Consider the following 20,757-nt stretch of genomic DNA (forward strand, 5'->3'; position numbering starts at 1 on the left):
GGGACTACCGGATCACGGCCCGTTGTGATAAAGCCTGGGAACGAACCAGGGTCTGTAGTGACGCCTCTAGCACTGATGCAGTGCCTTAGATCGCTGTGCCACTTGGGAGCCCTCACATTTTGCAGTTTTAAAGCATTTTTTTTTGTAATACTATAAATTTTGCCATGTCTAATGTGTATTCATGTGATATTTGACTGAAAAAATGTACAACAAAATCTATGGGCTAAAAAACATAACTAAAAAAACAGCTGACATGGGCGAGCTGATCTGGTCATTTCTGACAAGTTTTAAACAGCTCTATAAGGAAGACCTGACAAGAGGAACGGATGGTGCACCAACTCATTTCTTAATTGTGCATTCTACTACTCCAACTTTCAAGATTTCAGGTTTAAAGCCGGACTGAGTTCCTATAAAATATATACTACATATGGAAAGTATTCAGATCCCTTTACTTTTTGCACAATTTGTTATGTTACACAGAGAGACGGAGCGAGACCGACACCAGCTGAATAACATCAAAGACAACATTATAGGGTTTATAAGGTGCAACATTCATTCCCAGAGAGCTAACATGAACATTAAGAAACTGAATTATTTGGAGAAAAAAAAACATATATATGCACAGTATGTATATTTGTGTGTGAGTCTGCATGTGAGTATGCCAAGAGTGTGCAAAGCTGTCATCAAGGCAAAAGGTGGGTAGTTGGAAGAATCTCGACAATATAATATATTTTGATTTGTTTTTGGTTACTACATGATTCCATATGTGTTATTATTATGTGTTAGAATTATTTCATAGTTTTGATTTCTTCACTATTATTCTACAATGTAGAAAATAGCCAAAATAAAGAAAAACCCTGGAATGAATAGCTGTGTCCAAACATTGACATAAGTATTCCGATCCCCTACTCAGTACTTTACTGAAGCACCTTTGGCAGCGATTACAGCCTGGAGTTTTCTTGGGTACGACGCTACAAGCCTGGCACACCTGTATTTGGGGAGTTTCTCCCATTCTTTTCTGCAGATCCTCTCACGCTCTGTCAGGTTGGATGGGGAGCGTCGCTGCACAGCTACTTTCCAGTCTCTCCAGAAATGTTAGATCGGGTTCAAGTCCTGGCTCTGGCTGGGCCGCTCAACGACATTGAGACTTGTCTGAAAGCCACTCCTGCGTTGTCATGGCTGTGTGCTTAGGGTCATTGTCCTGTTGGAAGGTGAACCTTCGACCCCAGTCTAAGGTCCTAAGTGCTCTGTCTGGAGTAGGTTTTCATCAAGGATCTCTGTACTTTGCTCCGTTCATCTGTCCCTCCATCCTGACTAGTCTCCCAGTCCCTTCCACTGAAAAACATCCCCACAGTATGATGCTGCCACCCCATGCTTCACCATAGGGATGGTGCCAGGTTTCCTCCTGTTTGGCATTTAGGCCAAAAGAGTTCAATCTTGGTTTCATCAGACCAGATAATCTGGTTTCTCATGGTCTGGGTCCTTTAGGTGCCTTTTGGCAAACTCCAAGCGGGCTGTCATGTGCCTTTTACTGAGTAGTGACTGCCGTCTGGCCATTCTACCATAAAGGCCTGATTGGTGGGGTGCTGCAGAGACGGTTGCCTTCTGGAAGGTTCTCCCAACTCCACATAGGAACTCTGGAGCTCTGTCAGAGTGAACATTGGGTTCTTGTTCACCTCCCTGACCAAGACCCTTCTCCTCCGATTACTCAGATTGGCTGGGCGGCCAATTCTAGGAAGGGTCTTGGTGGTTCTAAACTTCTTCTAATTAAGGATGGAGATGTCGTTGCCTACCCTTACCACCTGGGGGAGACACGTCAGGAAGTCCAGGATCCAGTTGCAGAGGGAGATGTGTTTTATCCCAGGGTCCTTAGTTTAGTGATGAGCTTTGAACTTTGAGCTTTTTTTTTTTTCAACACTATGGTGTTGAACGCTGAACTGTAGTCAATGAACAGCATTCTCACATAGGTGTTCCTTTTGTCCAGGTGGGACAGTGCAGTGTGATAGAGATTACGTCATCGGTGGATCTTTTGGGGCGGTATGCGAATTGGAGTGGGTCTAGGGTGTCTGGGATGATGGTGTTGATGTGAGCCATGACCAGCCTCTCAAAGCACTTCATGGCTAAAGATGTAAGTGATGCAGGGTTACCTGCAGCAATTACCTTGGCGTTCTTGGGCACAGGGTCTATGGTGTTCTGCTTGAAACATGTAGGTATTACAGACTGGGTCAGGGAGAGGTTGAAAATGTCATTGAAGGCCCTTGACAGTTGGTCGGCGCACACTTTGAGTACACATTTTGTTAATCTGTCTGCCTTGAGGCCTTGTGAAAGTCAAAGGTCTGAGTGTGTGGAAAAGACAGAAAGAAGCTCGTGTTTTCTTAGCTCAGACGAGAGCATTGAGCACCGCGGCAGTTTGCAACTTCCCTGTGGGGGCTTCTGTTAACGTGTCACGTCAGTTAGATTCACCCTAATCAGCATCCCAAATGGCACCCTATTCCCCATGTAGTACACTACTATTGACCCAGACTCCATAGGGCTGTAGTGCACTGCTATTGACCAGGGCCCATGGGGAATAGGGTGTAATTTAGGAGGCTGACTAGCTACCCTATCAACCCCTTAGTCTGGGAAGGAGTGAGAAGGAAGGAGAGTTTGAGGAATGCAGACGTATCTAATATAGCCGTGCTGCTGCATCTATTTCAGACTGTACTGGAGGTCTCCAGAGGGAGAAGTCTGGTCTGTGGGGAAAGCTCTGCTAATGACTGCATCCCAAATTGCATCCTATTCCCTATGGGCCTTGGTCAACAGTAGTGCACTTTTTTAGAAAATATGATGCTATTATGTATGAATGTACTCCTCAGAGACAGACAGACACTAAGCTCTGGTGAATCCCTTTTTCACATGAGCCAAACAACAACCTGTTAAACAAGTGATCGTTGGGTATCAACATATTTCAGTCATTTTTTGTCTGCATCTGGTTGAAGTGCTGTGTCTACTATTGGGTTCTGAAATCATGAAATGTACTTATTCATGTCACTGAGGGAGAGGGGAATGTATAATGTTTACATTCTGAATATGTTATTGTTAGCCATCAGGGATCCTATGGGAGGAAAAGAAACAGTCTGGTACCAGTCACCATGACAGCCGTGAGTTGGGGAGGCGTGAGCACTTTGGGGCAGCGGTCAGGTAAGATGAAGTGAGGAAGAACAGATATCACTAAGGTTCTGCATAGCAACAGGGATGCATTGGCTGTTCAGATGTGGAGGAGGAGACTCGGCACAGGAGAAAGGGTTTAATATCAGTGCTTGTGTGAATATGTATTTTGTCTAATGCAGCTGTATTGACCTAATGGGTGAATAAACTTGGTTCGAGCTTGATTAAGCGTCTGAGTTTTAATAGGTTAATTTAGAACCTATCAGTACCTACAGAACTTCTAGACTTATTTATTTTATTTTTTTTCACCTTTATTTAACCAGGTAGGCTAGTTGAGAACAAGTTCTCATTTGCAACTGCGACCTGGCCAAGATAAAGCATAGCAGTGTGAACAGACAACACAGAGTTACACATGGAGTAAACAATAAACAAGTCAATAACACAGTAGAAAAAAAAGAGTCTATATACAATGTGTGCAAAAGGCATGAGGAGGTAGGCGAATAATTACAATTTTACAGATTAACACTGGAGTGATAAATGATCAGATGGTCATGTACAGGTAGAGATATTGGTGTGCAAAAGAGCAGAAAAGTAAATAAATATAAACAGTATGGGGAAGAGGTAGGTAAAATTGGGTGGGCTATTTACCGATAGACTATGTACAGCTGCAGCGATCTGTTAGCTGCTCAGATAGCAGATGTTTGAAGTTGGTGAGGGAGATAAAAGTCTCCAACGTCAGCGATTTTTGCAATTCATTCCAGTCGTACCGCTCTAACGCGTCACCGTGTCGTACCGCTCTAACGCGTCACCGTGTCGTACCGCTCTAACGCGTCACCGTGTCGTACCGCTCTAACGCGTCACCGTGTCGTACCGCTCTAACGCGTCACCGTGTCGTACCGCTCTAACGGGTCACCGTGTCGTACCGCTCTAACGGGTCCCCGTGTCGTACCGCTCTAACGGGTCACCGTGTCGTACCGCTCTAACGGGTCACCGTGTCGTACCGCTCTAACGCGTCACCGTGTCGTACCGCTCTAACGGGTCACCGTGTCGTACCGCTCTAACGGGTCACCGTGTCGTACCGCTCTAACGCGTCACCGTGTCGTACCGCTCTAACGCGTCACCGTGTCGTACCGCTCTAACGCGTCGTACCGCTCTAACGCGTCGCCGCGTCGTACCGCTCTAACGCTCACCGCGTCGTACCGCTCTAACACGTCGAACCACTAACGCGTCACCGAGTTGTACCGTTACAGGTAACTATAGTTGATACAGTGAGACAGGACGTACCATGATGATGTCTCTGAATCCTTTTACATTACAGACAGTGTTTGGGTCTTCCTCGTCTTCCTCCTCCTCGGTGGCCTCGTAACCTTCATCAGGGCAGGGGTCACTGTCCCTCTCCTTCTCTGCCATGTTGGTCATCATGTCGATGAGTTGCTCCAGAGGCGGACTGAGTTCTCTCTCCTCACTCTCCTTCAGACTGTAGTCCAATGCCTTGTAGATCATGATTCCCAGAGATTCAATCACCTACAAGACAAAAAAACAACAGGCTGTTATTCACCCACATACGGAGCCAGTAGACACTAACCAACTCCAACAGCCGGTGTTTCAGTCACATACGGAGCCAGTAGACACTAACCAACTCCAACAGCCGGTGTTTCAGTCACATACGGAGCCAGTAGACACTAACCAACTCCAACAGCCGGTGTTTCAGTCACATACGGAGCCAGTAGACACTAACCAACTCCAACAGCCGGTGTTTCAGTCACATACGGAGCCAGTAGACACTAACCAACTCCAACAGCCGGTGTTTCAGTCACATACGGAGCCAGTAGACACTAACCAACTCTTACAGACGCCGCTACCAACTCCTACTACCATTAGGATTCCCCAATCACACAATATGAAGACCAGTCCAGACAAACACAGTGGATCAGATTGACAATTCTGGACCAGATCAGGATGGTCACCAACTCCACAATAACCAGACAGACAAATGACCTCAGGCCCACGTGAAGACATGAAAAAAATAGTTCCTGAACCCAAGTAGTCTATTTGGTGATTTATTCTGTAATTGGTTCTTTCACTCAAAATCAGACATGACCCACCTACTCCTGTTACAGCCGACCTCAACCACTGACCATCCTTACCTCATACAAACTGATATTAAACTAAGAACATAAAGAGCTGCACTGTGGTGTGTCCCCCTTCCCCCCGCCATGTCCTGCAAAAACAACTCAATCATCCCAAATGTGGAACTTTGTTTGCTGCAGGGTGATAGATATGACTCTTCTAGATATTAAATGAACAAACAGTGCTGAACAGGAACCTGCATGACCCTGTGAAAACTCAAATCAGCAGAAATGTGACCCTCTGTTAAAAAGGCCAGGAATCTCATTTACAGACATGATCTCCCTAACCAGGTGAGAGGGAGGGGCCAACAAGGCCAGGCATCTCATTTACAGACATGATCTCACTAACCAGGTGAGGGAGGGGCCAACAAGGCCAGGCATCTCATTTACAGACATGTTCTCCCTAACCAGGTGAGGGGAGGGGCCAACAAGGCCAGGCATCTCATTTACAGACATGATCTCACTAACCAGGTGAGAGGGAGGGGCCAACAAGGCCAGGCATCTCATTTACAGACATGTTCTCCCTAACCAGGTGAGGGAGGGACCAACAAGGCCAGGCATCTCATTTACAGACATGATCTCCCTAACCAGGTGAGGGAGGGGCCAACAAGGCCAGGCATCTCATTTACAGACATGATCTCACTAACCAGGTGAGGGAGGGGCCAACAAGGCCAGGCATCTCATTTACTGTTCTCACTAACCAGGGAGGGGCCAACAAGGCCAGGCATCTCATTTACAGACATGTTCTCACTAACCAGGTGAGGGAGGGGCCAACAAGGCCTGGCATCTCATTTACAGACATGATCTCACTAACCAGGTGAGGGAGGGGCCAACAAGGCCAGGCATCTCATTTACAGACATGTTCTCCCTAACCAGGTGAGGGAGGGGCCAACAAGGCCAGGCATCTCATTTACAGACATGTTCTCCCTAACCAGGTGAGGGAGGGGCCAACAAGGCCAGGCATCTCATTTACAGACATGATCTCACTAACCAGGTGAGGGAGGGGCCAACAAGGCCAGGCATCTCATTTACAGACATGTTCTCACTAACCAGGTGAGGGAGGGGCCAACAAGGCCTGGCATCTCATTTACAGACATGATCTCACTAACCAGGTGAGGGAGGGGCCAACAAGGCCAGGCATCTCATTTACAGACATGTTCTCCCTAACCAGGTGAGGGAGGGGCCAACAAGGCCAGGCATCTCATTTACAGACATGTTCTCCCTAACCAGGTGAGGGGAGGGGCCAACAAGGCCAGGCATCTCATTTACAGACATGATCTCACTAACCAGGTGAGAGGGAGGGGCCAACAAGGCCAGGCATCTCATTTACAGACATGTTCTCCCTAACCAGGTGAGGGAGGGACCAACAAGGCCAGGCATCTCATTTACAGACATGATCTCCCTAACCAGGTGAGGGAGGGGCCAACAAGGCCAGGCATCTCATTTACAGACATGATCTCACTAACCAGGTGAGGGAGGGGCCAACAAGGCCAGGCATCTCATTTACAGACATGTTCTCACTAACCAGGTGAGGGAGGGGCCAACAAGGCCTGGCATCTCATTTACAGACATGATCTCACTAACCAGGTGAGGGAGGGGCCAACAAGGCCAGGCATCTCATTTACAGACATGTTCTCCCTAACCAGGTGAGGGAGGGGCCAACAAGGCCAGGCATCTCATTTACAGACATGTTCTCCCTAACCAGGTGAGGGAGGGGCCAACAAGGCCAGGCATCTCATTTACAGACATGATCTCACTAACCAGGTGAGGGAGGGGCCAACAAGGCCAGGCATCTCATTTACAGACATGATCTCACTAACCAGGTGAGGGGAGGGGCCAACAAGGCCAAGCATCTCACTAACCAGGTGAGGGGAGGGACCAACAAGTCCAGGCATCACACTAACCAGGTGAGGGGAGGGGCCAACAAGGCCAGGTATCTCACTAACCAGGTGAGAGGGAGGGGCCAACAAGCAGGCCAAAATAGAGAGCTGAACCTATCAACCCAAGATGGCAGTGCAGATGTGGTTTGTTGTCCTCGCTTACTTTTTGTATTTTTTGTATGCATATATTCCAATTAATTTTTCAATCTCTCTTTCCATTTTTTTATTAAATATACCTTCCAGTAACCCACCTCACTCAATGTAACACGGATCTGCTATTTTTTTAGACCCTGTAGCCAAAACATTCATCAGAAGGTAGCCAGCTAATTAGCTAAGTTACTAGCTATTTAGTCATTGTTAGCCACTGCTAGCGGCCTTTACCCTTTGATCAGGCACCAGCCGTTTTTAAAGCCTGGATAACACCTGCCAGCCTCGGACTGTTTTATTCCAATACAAAACGCCAGATTCCTGCCGTAAACCCTGAACCATTGACCATAACAGCTGCCACTGAGTGACCCAGCCCCGAAGCTAGCCCTGAGCCAGGCGCATCTCCCGGCTAGCAAACAAAATGACCACAACTACAATACCTCTTTCGCCATCTGGCCCGGTCCCTCCGTCGACATGGCGCCCCGTCGTACCACCACAACTGGTCCGCAGACGTAATTCCATCAGCTATGCCTTCAACCGGCCTTTGCCGGACAACAGAGCAGACGCTTCTCCTTACCCCGGACTGCTAACTTTAAACTAGAGGTCGACAGATTATGATTTTTCAACGCCGATACAGATTATTGGAGGACCAAAAAAGCCGATACCGATTAATCGGACGATTTTTATTAATTTATTTGTAATAATGACAATTACAACAATACTGAATTAACAATTATTTTAACTTAATATAATACATCAATAAAATTAATTTAGCCTCAAATAAATTATGAAACATGTTCAATTTGGTTTAAATAATGCAAAAACAAAGTGTTGGAGAAGAAAGTAAAAGTGCAATATGTGCTATGTAAGAAAGCTAACGTTTCAGTTCCGTGCTCAGAAGTTTTAAGTTGAAGTTATTATAGGAATTATAGGACTATTTCCCTCTATACCATTTGTATTTCCTTAACCTTTGACTATTGGATGTTCTTATGGGCACTTTAGTATTGCCAGTGTAACAGTATAGCTTCCGTCTCGCTCCTCCCTGGGCTCGAACCAGCAACACAACGACAACAGCCACCCCCGAAGCAGCGGTACCCATGCAGAGCAAGGGAAACCACCACCCCAAGGCTCAGAGCGAGTGATGTTTGAAATGCTATTAGCGCGCGCTAACTAGCTAGCCATTTCACTTCGGTTACATCAGCCTCATCTCGGGAGTCGATAGGCTTGAAGTTATAAACAGCGCAATGCATGACGCACAACGAAGAGCTGCTGGCAAAACGCACGGAAGTGCTGTTTGAATGAATGTTCACGCGCCTGCTTCTGCCTACCACTGCTCAGTCAGATACTTAGATACTTGTATGCTCAGTCAGATACTTAGATACTTGTATGCTCAGTCAGATTATACGCAACGCAGGACAAGCTAGATAATATCTAGTAATATCATCAACCATGTGTAGTTAACTAGTGATTATGATTGATTGATTGTTTTCTATAAGATAAGTTTAATGCTAGCTAGCAACTTACCTTGGCTTACTGCATTCGCGTAAGAGGCAGTCAGTCTCCTTGTGGAGTGCAACGGTCATTATTGCGTTGGACCAGTTAACTGTAAGGTTGCAAGATTGGATCTCCCGAGCTGACAAGGTGAAAATCTGTCGTTCTGCCCCTGAAGGAGGCAGTTAACCCACCGTTCCTAGGCCGTCTTTGAAAATAAGAATGTGACTTGCCTAGTTAAATAAAGGTGTATATATATATATATATATATATATATATATATATATATATATATATATATATATATATATATATATATATATATATATATATATATACACACACCTTTGATACCTAAACGCGGGAGACACCACGTTTAAAGTAGAGGTCGACCGATTAATCGGATTGGCCGATTAATTAGGGCCAATTTCAAGTTTTCATAACAATCGGAAATCGGTATTTTTGGACACCGATTTTGCCGTGTGTCTCCCGCGTGCTAGCGTGGTAACAACTACCTAGCTGCTTCCCTGTTCCTTCTATTGCTGCCCCCTGGACCCTATGATCACTTGGCTACATAGCTGATGCCTGCTGGACTGTCCATTTTTCACGGTACTTCATTCTATTTATTTCTTGTTTATCTGTCGGCCCCAGCCGCGAGCTCAGGCTCTATGTGTAGTTACCCAACCCTCTCTGCCCATTCATCGCCATTTTACCTGCTGTTGTTATCTGAGCTGATTAGCCGTTGTTGTCATACCCATTGTTGACTTAGCTTGCTCTCCCAATCAACACCTATGATTGCTTTATGCCTCGCTGTATGTCTCTCTCAAATGTCAATATGCCTTGTATACTGTTGTTTAGGGTAATTATCATTGTTTTAGTTTACTGCAGAGCCCCTCGTCCCACTGTACATGCCTTTGATACCTCCTTTGTCCCACCTCCCACACATGCGGTGACCTGACCCAGTATAACCAGCACGTCCAGAGATGCAACCTCTCTTATCATCATTCAGTGCCTGGGCTTACCTCCACTGTACCCACACCCTACCATACCCATCTGCACATTATGCCCTGAATCTATTCTACCACGACCAGAAATCTGCTCCTTTCATTCTCTGTCCCCAACGCACAAGACGACCAGTTTTGCTAGCCTTTAGCCGTACCCTCATCCTACCATACCCCTGTCTGCACATTATGCCCTGAATCTATTCTACCATGCCCAGAAATCTGCTCCCTTTATTCTTTGTCCACAAGACGACCAGTTTTGCTAGCCTTTAGCCGTACCCTCATCCTACTCCTCCTGTGTTCCTAGGGTGATGTGGAGGTAAACCCAGGCCCTGCATGACCCCAGGCTCTCTCATTTGTTGACTTCTGTAATTGAAAAAGCCTTGGTTTCATGCATGTTAACATCAGAAGCCTCCTCCTCAAGTTTGTTTTATTCACTGCTTTAGCACACTCCGCCAACCCTGATGTCCTTGCAGTGTCTGAATCCTGGCTAAGGAAGGCCACCAAAGATTTGGAGATTTCGGACAGTCAAGATAGAACTGCCAACGGGGGAGGAGTTGCAATCTACTGCAGAGATAGCTTGCAAAGTTCTGTCATACTTTCCAGGTCTATACCCAAACAGTTCAAGCTTCTAATTTAAAAAATTAATCTATCCAGAAATAAGTCTCATCGTTGCCGCCTGTTATAGACCCCCCTCAGCTCCCAACTGTGCCCTGGACACCATATCTGAATTGATTGCCCCTCATCTATCTTCAGAGTTCGTCCTGTCAAGTGACCTAAACTGGGATATGCTTAACACCCCAATCTCACACAAATGATCAAGGAAACCACCAGGTACAACCCTAAATCTGTAAACATGGGCACCCTCATAGATATTACCCTGACCAATTTGCCCTCCAAATACACCTCCGCTGTTTTCAATCAGGATCTCAGCGATCACTGCCTCATTGCCTGCATCCTCTACGGGTCCACGACCACCTCTCATTACTGTCAAACGCTCCCTAAAACAATTCTGCGAGCAGGCCTTTCTAATCGACCTGGCCCAGGTATCCTGGAAGAATATTGACCTCATCCCGTCAGCCGAGGATGCCTGGTTGTTCTTTAAAAGTAATTTCCTCACCATCTTAAATAAGCATGCAGCTTTCAAAAAATGTTGAACTAAGAACAGATATAGCCCTTGGTTCACTCCAGACCTGACTGCCATTGACCAGCACAAAAACATCCTGTGGCGGACTGCAATAGCATCGAATAGTCCCCGCGATATGCAACTGTTCAGGGAAGTCAGGAACCAATATACACAGTCAGTCAGGAAAGCAAAGGCAAGCTTTATCAAACAGAAATTTGCATCCTGTAGCTCTAAATCCCAAAAGTTGTGGAACACTGTAAAGTCCATGGAGAATAAGAGCACCTCCTCCCAGCTGCCCACTGCACTGAGGCTAGGTGACACGGTCACCACTGATAAATCAATGATAACTGAAAATGTCAATAAGCATCCCTCTACGGCTGGCCATGCTTTCCTCCTGGCTACCCCAACAGCTCGCCACCCCTTGAAGCTACTTGCCCGAGCCTCCCCAGCTTTTCCTTCACCCAAATCCTGATAGCAGATGTTCTGAAAGAGCTGCAAAACCTGGACCCGTAAAAATCAGCTGGGCTAGACAATCTGGGACCTTTCTTTCTAAAATTATCTGCCGCCATTGTTGCAACCCCTATTACCAGTCTGTTCAACCTCTCTTTTGTTTCATCTGAGATCCCTAAAGATTGGGAAGCTGCCGTGGTCATCCCCCTCTTCAAAGGGGGTGACACTCTAGACCCAAACTGTTACAGACCTATATCCATCCTGCCCTGCCTTTCTAAAGTCTTTGAAAGCGAAGTTAATAAACAGATCGCTGACTATTTCGAATCCCACCGTACATTCTCCGCTGTGCAATCCGGTTTCCGAGCTGGTCACGGATGCACCTCACCCACGCTCAAGGTACTAAACAATATCATAACCGCCATCGATTAAAAGACAGTACTGTGCAGCCGTCTTCATCGACCTGGCCAAGGCTTTTGACTCTGTCAATCACCATATTCTTACTGGCAGACTCAATAGCCTTGGTTTCTTAAATGACTGCCTTGCCTGGTTTACCAACTACTTCTCAGATAGAGTTCAGTGTGTCAAATCGGAGGACCTGTTGTCCGGACCTCTGGCAGTCTCTATGGGGGTACCACAGGGTTCAATTCTCGGGCCGACTCTTTTCTCTATATATATCAACAAAGTCTCTCTTGCTGCGGGTGATTCCCTGATCCACCTCTTCGCAGACGACACTATTCTGTATACATCTGGCCCTTCTTTGGACACTGTGTTAACAAACCTCCAAACGAGCTTCAATGCCATACAACACTCCTTCTGTGGCCTCCAACTGCTCTGTCCAACATCACCACTCTGGACGGTTCTGACCTAGAATACATGAACAACTACAAATACCTAGGTGTCTGGTTAGACTGTAAACTCTCCTTCCAGACCCACATCAAACATCTCCAATCCAAAATAAAATCTAGAATCAGCTTTCTATTCCACAACAAAGCCTCCTGCACTCACGCCGCCAAACTTACCCTCGTAAAACTGACTATCCTACTGATCCTCGACATCGGAGACGTCATCTACAAAATAACTTCCAATACTCTACTCAGACTACATACAATTTGCTATCACAGTGCTATCCGTTTTGTTAACAAAGTGCCTCATACCACCCACCACTGTGACCTGTATGCTCTAGTCAGCTGGCCCTCGCTACATATTCGTCGCCAGACCCACTGGCTCCTGGTCGATAAGTCTATGCTAGGTAAAGCTCCGCCTCATCTCAGCTCCCTGGTCACGATAACAACACCCACCCGTAGCACGTGCTCCAGAAGGTTTATCTCACTGCTCATCCCGAAAGCCAACACCCTCTTTGGCTGCTTTTCCTTTCAGTTCTCTGCTGCCAATGACTGGAACGAATTGCAAAAAAATTAATCACTGAAGCTGGAGACTTACATTTCTCTCACTAACTTTAAACATCAGCTATCTGAGCAGCTAACCGATCGCTGCAGCTGTACATAGCCCATCTCTAAATAGCCCACCCAATCTACCTACCTCATCCCCATATTGTTTTTATTTACTTTGCTGCTCTTTTGCACACCAGTATCACTACACCATCATCTGCTCATCATCATCTGCTCATCTATCACTCCAGTGTTAATCTGCTGAATTGTAATTACTTTGCTACTATGGCCTATTTATTGCCATACCTCCTCATGCCATTCACACACGCTGTATATAGACTTTATTATTTTCTATTGTGTAATTGACTGTATGTTTGTTTATTCCATGTGTATCTCTGTGTTGTTGTTTGTGTTGCACTGCTTTGCTTTATCTTGGCCAGGTCGCTGTTGTAAATGAGAACTTGTTCTCAACTGGCCTAGCTGGTTAAATAAAGGTGAAATAAAAAAATAAAAAAAATAAAAGATCAGGGCCTGTATTCACAAAGAGTAGGAGTGCTGGTCTAGGATCAGGTCTTCCTTCTTATTCATTATGATCTAAAGGGCAAAACTGATCCTAGATCAGGACTCCGGTGCTTTATGAACACAGGCCCAGGAACCTGGCATAACCTGCACAAACTTCATGAGGCATCAATTACAGCTAATACAATTGCTGACCTGAAAGTGGTTGTGGGTGATACCACAGAGATATACAGTAATATCGCTAAGGCAGTCATGCAGCACTGAACATGGAAACATTGACTTTGAGCATTACATCACAAAGGACATCTACAACCAGCTATGCTGTTATGTCCACAGACAGACAGCTGGCTAACAGCAGGTGAGCGCTGGGACAGACAAGGGCACAGCTCAGCTCTTTATTTTGCCACACAGCACAATAGAGGTAGGTCTAACACGTATCTAACAAACAAAAAGGTTCCAGATCAGTGTTAAAGGTCATAGATGAACAGGTTAGTCAGCTGACATACCCCTGGAGGACGGAGAAATCAGGAGAATTCATTCCATTCCAGCTATTACAATGAGCCAGTCCTCCCATCTAAAGTTACACCAGCCTCCACTGGGAGTACGGTCATTATCTTTGGTTCTGAGGTGGTGTAGTGTGGGTCACAATCTCCGGTTCTGAGGTGGTGTAGTGTGGGTCATGATCTCCGGTTCTGAGGTGGTGTAGTGTGGGTCATGATCTCCGGTTCTGAGGTGGTGTAGTGTGGGTCATGATCTCCGATTCTGAGGTGGTGGAGTGTGGGTCATGATCTCCGGTTCTGAGGTGGTGTAGTGTGGGTCATGATCTCCGGTTCTGAGGTGGTGTAGTGTGGGTCATGATCTCCGATTCTGAGGTGGTGGAGTGTGGGTCATGATCTCCGGTTCTGAGGTGGTGTAGTGTGGGTCATGATCTCTGGTTCTGAGGTGGTGTAGTGTGGGTCATGATCTCTGATTCTGAGGTGGTGGAGTGTGGGTCATAATCTCTGGTTCTGAGGTGGTGGAGTGTGGAAGTTAGGTGCCCAAACTGAGCCCTGCAGGGTGAGGCTGAGAGAGGGTGAGGCTGGCTACGGCCCAGTAGCTGCCAGGGAGACGTCTCATCTGGCTGGGTAGAGCACCAGTCTGTCTGAAGGAGGGAGAGGTGTTGACTGAGCTGTGTGGCAGGAGAGTCATTACCGAACTGGCACATCATTCTCAATAAGATTTCACTTGTGAGATAAAGGTGATATAAAAATGTTAAAAAGAAACTGGCTTTATAAAATACATTAGATTGATTTTGAAACGTGCACAGGCGATTGGCCTCAGTATATAGGTTTTCATACCTTGAGTTGATGTCAACGCCCCGGGGAAACACATCAAAACTCACATCAAAACACGTACCTGTGTTAAGGTCTATTTATCACTGGTCTGACCAATCGGAATCCATTCTTCAAGATTGTTTTGATCATGCGGACTGGGACATGTTCTGGGTAGCCTCTGAGAATAACATTGCCATTTACATGGACAAAGTGACTGAGTTCATCAGGAATTGTATAGGGGATGTTGTTCCCACTGACTATTAAAAACCTATGCAAACCAGAAACTGTGGCGAATGGCAGCATTCGCACAAAAAAGCGCAAACCACCGCATTTAACCATGACAAGGTGACTAGGAATAGGGCCGAATACAAACAGTGTAGTTATTCTCTCCCTAACAGACAAAACATCAGTGCAGAGACAAAGTGGAGTCGCAATTCAATGGCTCAGACACAATACGTACAGTACCAGTCAAAAGTTTGGACACACCTACTCATTCCAAAATGTTTCTTTATTTTACCTACTTTCTGCATTGTAGAATAATAGTGAATATATCAAAACTATTAAATAGCACATATGGAATCATGTAGTAACCAAAAAAATAGATTATTCAAAGTAGCAACACTTTGCCTTCACAACAGCTTTGCACGCTCTTGGCATTCTCTCAACCAGCTTCATGAGGTAGTCACCTGGAATGCATTTCCATTAACTGGTGTGCCTTGTTAAAAAGTTAATTTGTGAAATGTATTTCGTTCTTAATGGTTTAGAAGCAATCAGTTGTGTTGTGACAAGGTATACAGAAGATGGTATTTTACCAAATAGCGTGAAGTCCATGGAACAGAACAGCTCAAATAAGTTAAAAGAAATTACAGTCCATCATTACTTTAAGACATGGTCAGTCAATGTGAAAAAATTCATGAACATTGAAAGTTTCTTCAAGTGCAGTTGCAAAACAAAAACCATCAAGAGATATGATGAAACTGTCTATAATGAGGACCGCCACAGGAATGGAAGACCTCGAGTTACCTCTGCTACAGAGGATAAGGGTTAGATATACCAGCCTCAGAAATAGCAGCCCAAATAAATACTTCACAGAGTTCAAGTAACAGATTTCTCAACATCAACTGTTCAGAGAAGACTGCATGAATCAGGCCTTCATGGTCAAATTGCTGCAAAGAAACCCTACTAAAGCACAACAATGAAAAGAAGAGATTTGCTTGAGCCAAGAAACATGAGCATGGACATTAGACCAGTGGAAATCTGTCCTTTGGTCTGATGAGTCTAAATTGGAGATTTTTGGTTCTAACAGCCGTCTCTTTGTGAGACGCAGAGTAGGTGAACGGATTATCTCTGTATGCGTGGTTCCCACTGTGAAGCATGGAGGTGGTGGTGTGGGGGTGCTTTGCTGGTGACGCGGTCTGTGATTTTTTTTATTTATTCAAAGACACACTTAACCAGCATAGCTACCACAGCATTCTGCAGCGATACGCCATCCCATCTGGGTTGCGCTTAGTGGGACTATCATTTGTTTTTCAACAGGACAATAACATCTGCAAAAACTGTGTATGTGACCAATACAATGTGATTTATCACTTGTGAGGCACAGCGTAAGGTTTCCAACATTTTTCAAAATCATGGTCGCACACCTCATGTAGCGCATAGGCTGATATGTTTTATCTATCACATAAGCTGAATACAGGTGTAGACCTTACCGTGAAATGCTTACTTACAAGCCCTTAACCAACAGTGCAGTTCAAGAAAGAGTTAAGAAAATATTTACCAAACAAAGTAAAGTATTTTTTAAATGACAATAACGAGGCTATGTACAGGGGGTACCGGTACCAAGTGTGCGGGGGTACAGGTAAATTGAGGTAATTTGTATATGTAGGTAGGGGTGAAGTGACTACGTATAGATAATAAACAGCTAATAGCAGCAGTGTACAAAACAAATGGAAGGGGGTTGTGAATGTAAATAGTCCGGTGGTGATTAATTGTTCAGCAGTCTTATGTCTTGGGGGTAAAAGCTGCTAAGGAGTCTTTTGATCCTAGACTTGGCGCTCCGGTACCACTTGCCGTGAGATAGCAGAGAGAACAGTCCATGACTTGGGGGACTGGAGTTTTATGGGCTATCCTCTGAAACCGCATATTATAGATGTCCTGGATGACAGGAAGATTGGCCCCAGTGATGTACTGGGGTGCACTACCCTCTGTGGAGCCTTACGTTCAGTTGCCATACCAGGCGGTGATGAAACCAGTCAGGATGCTCTCCATGAAGGACCTGTCGACATTTTTGAGGATCTGGGGACCCACGCCAAATCTTTCCAGTCTCCCGAGGGGGAAAAGGTTTTGTTGTGCCCTCTTCACGACTGTCTTGGTATGTTTGGACCATGATAGTTCGTTGGTGATGTGGACACCAAGGAACTTGAAACTCTTAACCCGCTCCACTACAGCCCCATCTATGTTAATGGGGGCCTGTTCGGCCCACTTTTTCCTGTAGTCCACGATCAGCTCCTTTGTCTTGCTCACATTGAGGTTGTTGTCCTGGCACCACGCGGCCAGGTCACTGACCTCCTCCCTGTAGGCCGTCTCATCGTTGTCGGTTATCAGGCCTACCACTGTTGTGTCGTCAGCAAACTTGATGGTGTTGGAGTCGTGTTTGGCCATGCAGTCGTGGGTGAACAGGGAATACAGGAGGGGACTAAGTACACACCCCTGAGGGGCCCCAGTGTTGAGGATCAGCATGGCAAATGTGTTGTTGCCTACCCTTACCACCTGGGGGCAGCCCGTCAAGAAGTACAAGATCAAGTTGTAGAGGGGGTGTTTTGTCCCAGGGTCCTTAGTTTAGTGATGAGCTTCATGGGCACTATGGTGTTGAACGCTGAACTGTAGTCAATGAACAGCATTCTCATATAGGTGTTCCTTTTGTCCAGGTGGGAAAGGGCAGTGTGGAGTGCGATTAAGATCGCATCATCTGTGGATCTGTTGGGACGGTATGCAAATTGGAGTGGGTCTAGGGTATCTGGGATGATGGTGTTGATGTGAGTCATGACCAGCCTTTCAAAGCACTTCATATGGCTACCGACGTGAGTGCTATGGGGCGGTAATCATTTAGGCAGGTTTCCTTCACTTCTTTGGGAACAGGGACTACGGTGGTCTGCTTGAAAAATGTAGGTATTACAGACTCGGTCAGGGAGAGGTTGAAAATATCATTGAAGGCACTTGACAGTTAGTCCGCGAATGCTTTAAGTACATGTCCTGGTAATCTGTCTGGCCCAGCGGCTTTGTGAATGTTGACCTGTGTAAAGGTCTTGCTCACATTGGCTACCGAGAGCGTTATCACAAAGTCATCCAGAACAGCTGGTGCGCTCGTGCATGCTTCAGTGTTGCTTGCCTCAAAGTGAGCATAAAATGCATTTTGCTTGTCTGGTAGGCTTGCGTCACTGGGCAGCTCGCGTTTGGGTTTCCCTTTGTAGTACGTAATAGTTTTCAAGCCCTGCCACATCTGACGAGCGTCAGAGCCGGTGTAGCAGGATTCAATCTTAATCCTGTATTGACGCTTTGCTTGTTTGATGGTTCGTCTGAGGGCATAGCGGGATTTCTTATAACCGTCCGGATTAATGTCCCGCTCCTTGAAAACAGCAGCTCTAGCCTTGAGATCGATGTGGCTGTTGCCTGTCACTGTGGGGATGACGTTGTCGATGCACTTATTAACGAAGTCGATGACAGGTGGTATACTCCTCAATGTCATTGGATGAATCACGGAACATATTCCTGTCTGTGCTAGCAAAACAGTCCTGTAGCTTAGCATCTGCTTCATCTGACCACTTCCGTATTGAGTGAGTCACTGGTACTTCCAGCTTTAGTCGTTTTTGCTTGTAAGCAGAAATCAGGAGGATAGATTTATGGTCAGATTTGCCAAATGGAGGGCAAGGGAGAGTCCTAGCTGTGCCACTAGAGACTCTGGGTTCGCGCCCAGGCTTTGTCGCAGCCGACCGCGATTGGCCTAGCATTGTCCGGGTTAGGGAGGGTTTAGCCGGTAGAGATATCCTTGTCTCATCGCGCACCAGCAAGCTGGGACACATCGGTGCTGCTGGCTTCAGAGGTTGGATGCGCGCTGTGTTAAGAAGCAGTGTGGCCTGGTTGGGTTGGATGCGTGCTGTGTTAAGAAGCAGTGTGGCTTGGTTGGGTTGGATGCGTGCTGTGTTAAGAAGCAGTGTGGCTTGGTTGGGTTGGATGCGTGCTGTGTTAAGAAGCAGTGTGGCTTGGTTGGGTTGGATGTGTGCTGTGTTAAGAAGCAGTGTGGCTTGGTTGGGTTGGATGCGTGCTGTGTTAAGAAGCAGTGCGGCTTGGTTGGGTTGGATGCGTGCTGTGTTAAGAAGCAGTGTGGCCTGGTTGGGTTGTGTATTGGAGGACGCATGACTCTCAACCTTCGTCTCTCCCGAGCCACTACGGGAGTTGTAGCGATGAGACAAGATAGTGGCTACTAAAACAATTGGATACCACAAAAAAAACAAGTTAAAAGCAAAAAAAACTACAACAAAATAGCACAGTTGGTTAGGAGAATGTAAAATATCAGCCATCCTCTTCGGCGCCATCTTCTCACAACTAAAGTGGTTAAAACTTAAAAATGAAGCACATTAATCCGCTTTATAATGGGTGTAGAGCCTAACTGGCATTAAGATGCAGCTTGTGAGTTTCAAAATCTGGGAAGATCATTTTTACCATAAAAATGCACCTTTATAATAAAAACATTACATTCATAATCACATTTGATTATGGTGTTTTCCAGCTAATGGCCTTCTGCCGTGTGTATAGCCTTCTGCCGTGTGTATATGGTTGCGCTTATGTGAATAAATAGCCAAATAGTTTAACATTTTAAGGTATTTTAAGTTCATCTGTTGCATCAGCCACATTGTTTAAAAACAGTTTATGCTAGTGGTTGTATTCATTTGGGATCTATCGCATCCCACAACTGTCCCAGACTATGTTTGGAATAATTATTTATTGTACAGAATAGGTCAACTTTGGAACTATGGGGGATAGTATATTGACATAGGCTAGTGCTTTGCTGTTTGTTAGGCCTACTCATTTTGTTGGTTGACAAATTAAATGTGGACAGTTAGTCCAATATCTTCAACATGCACCTTGGAATTGGATAAGGATGCACGCAGTTGCGTCCCCAATGTGTCCATCTTCACTTGTAGCCCGTGAGAAAGGGCCAATCCCGTGACAGAGGTGCTTTGGAGCATGCAGCAGGGAAAAGGTTATTATTATTCTTTTCAGCCCAAGGGCAAAACGGCCATTGGCCTCAAAAGGAATGGATTTTTTGGCGGGGCATTACAGCCACACAAAGGGGATGGAGCCCGGAAATTCAAGGCATTATCAAGTGCTGGTCAAATTGTGAATGAACGACTGATGAAGTGTGTACAGCCTGAAACAAACAAAGCAGAGCTCATGCCTTTCATGCAACGTTTTTCAAATCATCATTAGAGTCCCATCAGGCAGCATTACAATGTAATACAAATCAAAACACATTGTCCAACATTTGTATCACAACTAAAGTTACATTAAATAACTCTAACTTAAGCATATAGGAGTACATATTTCTTTGTAAACTGTTCATATTGTCTGCTGTTGGTGGTCTGTGGATACCTCTCGAGTGGTATGGGGTATACTCCTCAATGTCTTTGCTTCGGCAAAGTGGGTGGGGTTATATCCTGCCTGGTTGGCCCTATCCCCCGAGCCCCCTGTCTCAGCCTCCAGTGTAGCCTCCAGTGTATGTGCTGCAATAGTATATGTGCCTGACCTGTTGCACCTCTACAACCACCGATTATTATTTTATGAACATCTTCGAGAACGATCTGGCCTTAATGGCTATATATTAATGGCTATATATATCTCCACCCGGCACAGAATTTAATTTTAACTTTATTTAACCAGGCAAGTCAGTTAAGAACATATTCTTATTTTCAATGACAGCCTGGCTATAGTGGGTTAACTGCCTGTTCAGGGGCAGAACGACAGTCAGCTCGGGGGTTTGAATTCACAACCTTCAGGTTACTAGTCCAACGCTCTAACCACTAGGCTACCCTGCCGCCCCAGAAGATCACTGGCCACCCCTCAGACTGGTTCCTCTCTAGGTTTCTTCCTAGGTTTGTGTCTTTCTAGG

At 45.7% G+C, this 20,757-nt stretch overlaps 1 protein-coding gene across 1 annotated transcript in view; it reads right to left on the minus strand.

The window, feature by feature from the left end:
* Positions 1–20,757, minus strand: part of LOC135551665 (protein spire homolog 1-like) — a 123,184-nt gene that overhangs the window by 84,818 nt on the left and 17,609 nt on the right. The window contains exon 3 of the mRNA XM_064982843.1: positions 4,432–4,671. Coding sequence (XP_064838915.1) covers positions 4,432–4,671 — 240 coding nt within the window. The remainder of the gene's footprint in view (positions 1–4,431; positions 4,672–20,757) is intronic.

This window comes from Oncorhynchus masou, chromosome 13 (assembly GCF_036934945.1).
Source record: "Oncorhynchus masou masou isolate Uvic2021 chromosome 13, UVic_Omas_1.1, whole genome shotgun sequence".
NCBI lineage: Eukaryota > Metazoa > Chordata > Actinopteri > Salmoniformes > Salmonidae > Oncorhynchus > Oncorhynchus masou.